Source organism: Nanorana parkeri, unplaced genomic scaffold, assembly GCF_000935625.1.
Source record: "Nanorana parkeri isolate BGI_ZX_2015 unplaced genomic scaffold, ASM93562v1 scaffold1626, whole genome shotgun sequence".
NCBI lineage: Eukaryota > Metazoa > Chordata > Amphibia > Anura > Dicroglossidae > Nanorana > Nanorana parkeri.
The window spans coordinates 60,968-65,738 of record NW_017307894.1 but is presented as its reverse complement, the minus strand read 5'-3'; the positions used below and the strand labels follow the sequence as shown (position 1 = coordinate 65,738).

The 4,771-nt window shown below is 37.6% G+C and overlaps 1 protein-coding gene across 1 annotated transcript; it reads right to left on the bottom strand.

Moving 5' to 3' along the window:
* Positions 1-2,349: 2,349 nt before the first annotated feature.
* Positions 2,350-4,478, bottom strand: TSHB (thyroid stimulating hormone beta). The gene is made up of 2 exons (XM_018570902.1): positions 4,314-4,478; positions 2,350-2,688 (listed from the first exon to the last, which is right to left on the bottom strand). Exons 1-2 carry the CDS (start codon positions 4,473-4,475, stop codon positions 2,404-2,406), a joined length of 447 nt encoding a protein of 148 aa, XP_018426404.1. The 5' UTR covers positions 4,476-4,478; the 3' UTR covers positions 2,350-2,403.
* Positions 4,479-4,771: the final 293 nt, after the last annotated feature.

The following is a 4,771-nucleotide window of genomic DNA, read 5'->3' as shown; positions in this document are numbered from 1 at the left end:
AAATGTCTTGCATGCTGTAGCATTAACAGTACTGTATCTTCACTGGAAACACCAGAACCAGTAGTTTGGAGATGTGTCCACATAGAGTTCTGCTGACTTTGTATTACTTTTACAGAGACATTAAGATACAGTTTGAAGCATGTAGGAGAAGAATTTAGCCCCAAACTGCTTTATAAAACTCCAATGCCATTGTTAGATAGGGCTGGATAATATTTTTCAGCATTTTCAATGCAGTATCGGCTAAATTATATTACCCATATGACTGCAATGGCAATTGTTCAATAAAGTTTATTAAAAGCACACACGTTACCATCTGAATTATGACTTTACAGAAATATGAACAAAAACTGCATAAAGAAAACATACACACAAATGTATTAATTTTTTCACAAAGTGTTAAAATAATTTATTGTAATGTATGTAATTCTATATATTGGTTAATAAACATATTCAAACCCATAACTTCTTTTTATAGTAATTGGACAGGAAATGGTTAAAACCCATTTTATTTTATAGTTATTTGTTTGTGCGTCACGTTTGGGAGATATTTTTTCCTGTCCAGGAGACACAACAAGAATTAAAAGAAAATCTCTCCAAAGTGAGGTGAAATTCTTTCTCAGACACATGTTAACATATGGAGGATTTCCTGTTCCAATGACAACTGCACAATTTTGGATTTCCTATCACTTTTTCGGTGACAACGATTAATTTCCTCAACAGGGTCAAAGATAGCAGTAAAAACATGTAAGATTTACTGGCTTTTCATCTTCATTTACATACAATATTAAGTACATCTTTCAGGGAAAACTAAATATAACCTAAAGGTAACTGACAATTCATTTATCAGGCTTTTCTGAGAACTGTTTCAAGGATATTTTCGCAATAAACATAGCACATCTGCTTACTTATTAGTAACCGTTATTAGTATTAGTTATTCTGACAATAACCATTGAACATTTGTTTGCCGATATTCTTCCATGAACCATTGTACTCTGGTCTGCAGTTCTAAAAAGACTTATTGCTACTACGTGGGCCGTGTAGATTTTTGATTTTGAATTTCAAAATAAGAATCAGAATCAGAGAATCAAAGGTAATGCTTTCTACCATATTTAAGTGGGATGGTACCTCTTTTGCACTGCCTGTTGGCCCATTTCCCAAACTTGGTTGAGCTACACGTTGGTTGCTGAAAAGCCCTGGAATCATTTACAGCAGAAGGTCTAGTCTTCAACACAGAGGATCCCAACACAGGAAATTTCACAATACAAAGGAGTTATGTTTATTTAGGGAGGGTAAATGTTAGGGTATCAAGGAGGTTTGGTCAAGGTTTAGTGTCAAGTTTAGGCCAATGTCACACTGGTGACCATGTAGCTGGTGACAGCTCACCAGCAACAGAATTATGAAGGTGCAGACGTCACTCTATCCCCTGAGGGTTGCTGCCTTGCTTGCCAAAATGCCACAAACTCTTGCTTGCTGATGAGCAATCAGCAACAGAGTGACAACTTGATGGTTCAGCCGGTAAGGGAGCGATTCCATTGGACATGATGAGCGCACTTCTATTGCTGGTGGGTTGTGGCAGGTCAAAACAACACTAGTATGACATGACCCTTAAGATTATAGGGACAGAAATTAGTTTTAGAAGAACCTTAGTGTAGGTCATCACTCACTGTGCTTAAAAGTAATAGCGGCAAGGCTAACATATCAAATTAAAAGGAATAATCAAGAGCAGGAAGAAAACATTTATGGATACAATTATGATAGGTGGCCATTGTAGATGTTAAAAATACTTTTTAGGGAAGTGGGAAAGTAAAGTGAAGTTTTAGTTGTAAGTCATTTAGCAATATGACTTGATATATATATATATATATATATAATGCACTGCTGGATTCAAAATTAGTAGAAACATACATATATTACTAAAATTTGTAAAACACACTTGGAGACGTTCGGTTTGATTATTATACATTTTAGTTCATCTTTCTGCAGTTAACGGAACATTAAACATTATATTTTATCTGCTCATTTGTTAAAACTTTAAAAACCATACAACTAATAAAAATATATGTAACACTCAGTGGCTACTCTAAACAAATGCACACCTGGATATATTTCATGCAATCTGTTACAGTAAACCTGAATAAACCAGCAAGAATAGGCAGTGGCAGAAACCATTAGCTGTTGACACATACTCCGAAGTTCTCAAGCATGGGATGCTCCAAAATACAGATGCTGACTTTGCTGCAAGTTGATCAGGGAAACAACTTGTAAAGTGGGTTTTCCATTTACAGCCCAGAGGAGAGGGCTCCCTAGAGCTACATTTGGCAAGCCGTGGTTGTGTTAAGGCAACTCATGGTGTCTGCTGTTGTAGAGCCATGCTGGTTTATGCAGTGTTCCCTTATAACAGGTTTACTTAAACCTCTGCCTAATTATATTTTTGGCATAATTGTAAAGGAAATCCTTTGGCATCCTTGGCTTTGTACAGTAGTTAGACTCAATCCTGTCCTGTACACAGTCAATATAGTCTGTGTTACACTTGTCACACCTACAGCTCAGTGCTACAGGGTAGGTATAGAGAGAATTGACATGCATTGGGCAGCCAGGAACCGAAACAGTCTTGTGAATGTAGTCACTGTATGTGCAAATGTTCTGATTCAGATTGATCTCAGGTAAACTTCTCTTCATATTAGGATCCTGTGAAGGAAAGCAAAATAATAGTTAATGGCGCGGGCACATTGAGCTCAGTTTTTTTATAGCCTTGTTGTAAGAATAATAGTATCTAATCAATGTAAATATTTTTTATGATTTATTTATTTGTAAAAATTAACCCTTACAGTGCGACTAGACTACACCCGTACTGCAAGCGTTAACGGCTCATTTTTCTCATGGGCTGGAATAAAGAAGTTATACTCTACCTAATCCTCGGTTAAGCTATATGTTGAGTGGTGACTGCTCACCTCTCTCCCCCTCTGCTCTGGCGGTACAATTTCACTGACATCCTCACATCTAATGCATCCTCACATCTAATGGACTTGCATTGGATCTGATGATGTCATGGGTCCTTAGACCGCCTGGCTAGCAGCCAGGCAGGACTGAGGATCAGGCGAGTATATCTTCTGTATTGTAGACCTTAGACCAAAATGAGAATTTATACAATTCCCAGAGTTCATCTTTAATAAAGCAGTAAAATAAAACCAGTGGTAACATGTAATTACATATATATGTATATATATATATATATATATAGCACATTATATATCACTACATATTCACTAGTGTATACCAAAGACTGATACAGTCACCTTCCCAACATTGCTCATTGCCATAGTATAAATAAAATAATAGGCATTCCATTCATCTACAAATCAATACTACAATGATGAGCAGGCCTAAAATGAGTGGAGTTTTCTTTTAACCACTTAAGACGATGCATTGTGGTGGTGCGATAAAAAGGTCTCCAAACTTTACAATCAAACTGTTGTACTACTAGCCATTATTTATCAAGCTTTACATTTTTAAGAACACGCGTTCTTATGGCTTTTAGATCTGTTTTTTTTCTTCTGTACTTTGTTTTGAATACTGAAATTAATCAGATTGCGGTGCTGCTGCTCTATGTAAGCCAAGCTCATTCTACATGAAATCAATTCCACAGCTAAATATGTGCTGCCAAACTATGCAGTCTCGGAGGCTATCTGTGAACATCCTGCTGTTCTGTAACATCATGTATAGCTTAATGACATACACCAAGTCTGTCATTTAAAGGATTTGTATATTTTCAATGTCACCTTCAAAGCCTCATGAAAAAGTCCTCTCTCCGCTGTATGTTTTTATTTGCTTTTATTTTGGCACTGGTACTTGTAGCCCATGGCAGTACCTGGTTTCCATGCCTTTTGTTTGACAATAGCTGGCTTATTAGCACTACAAATGCTCAGAATTGAATACCAGGGTACATCCCCAGACATCAATAGCAGCTCACTGCAAAGTTTGCAACTTTGAAATGTGAACAAGATTTATATAATTGTTCTGGCAGCTTCCTTCATCTCTACTGACAACCAGGACAAGAATGAGAATCGTACATCTTGACTGTATGCAATGTTAAACAGTCGTGACTAGATCCACCCACCCAAACATTTGGCATCCAGTAGATCTAATCACCCACTGGTTTACTGAAGGACTTGATTTTGTACCATACAAAGGGATATTAAAATGGCCCAGTCTGATATGATGTTGGTCACATTCAACAACACAATTAATGAACTATAGTGGTACATAACATGATGAAAATGTAAGATATCCGGATCACATTAAACACACAGTACCTTAGTTTGGCAGTATCCAGAGCATATTGTTGTGTTGACGGCAATGCAATAAGCACACTCTTCCTTCTCCACGTACATGGTATATTCAGTCAGCATACACAGCAAAGCAGCATGCCCATAAGCAAAGCAAAGGAGAAAAGACACCATGAAAACTGATGTCATCCTAGAGATAAAAGAAAAGTGCATTTGAAATAGTTTGCAAACATGGAACAATGCAACCATTAAGGCTCATATTCACGCAATGGCGCCTTTATTGTTCCTCTGCTGGCTACTGTTGGAGCGTTTTAATACCTGTCTGCTGGTGTCTTTATTTCCAGCACAGGTTACTGTTGCACCATATTCATGTCCACCCAATGGTGCTCTTAAAGTTCAGGCCCAGGGCCATCCCTATAATGAGGCGGACTCAGGCGGTTGCCTCATTTGGCATTTTATTTTGGAGGGTGGGGGGCGGCCACAGC

What these genes read in the sequence shown, in the direction of transcription:
- TSHB (XM_018570902.1), bottom strand. Translation starts at nt 4,475, where the DNA reads ATGACATCAGTTTTCATGGTGTCTTTTCTCCTTTGCTTTGCTTATGGG. An exon ending in CTGGATACTGCCAAACTAAG is followed by an intron (nt 2,689 to 4,313) that starts GTACTGTGTGTT and finishes TTTCCTTCACAG; the next exon opens with GATCCTAATATGAAGAGAAG.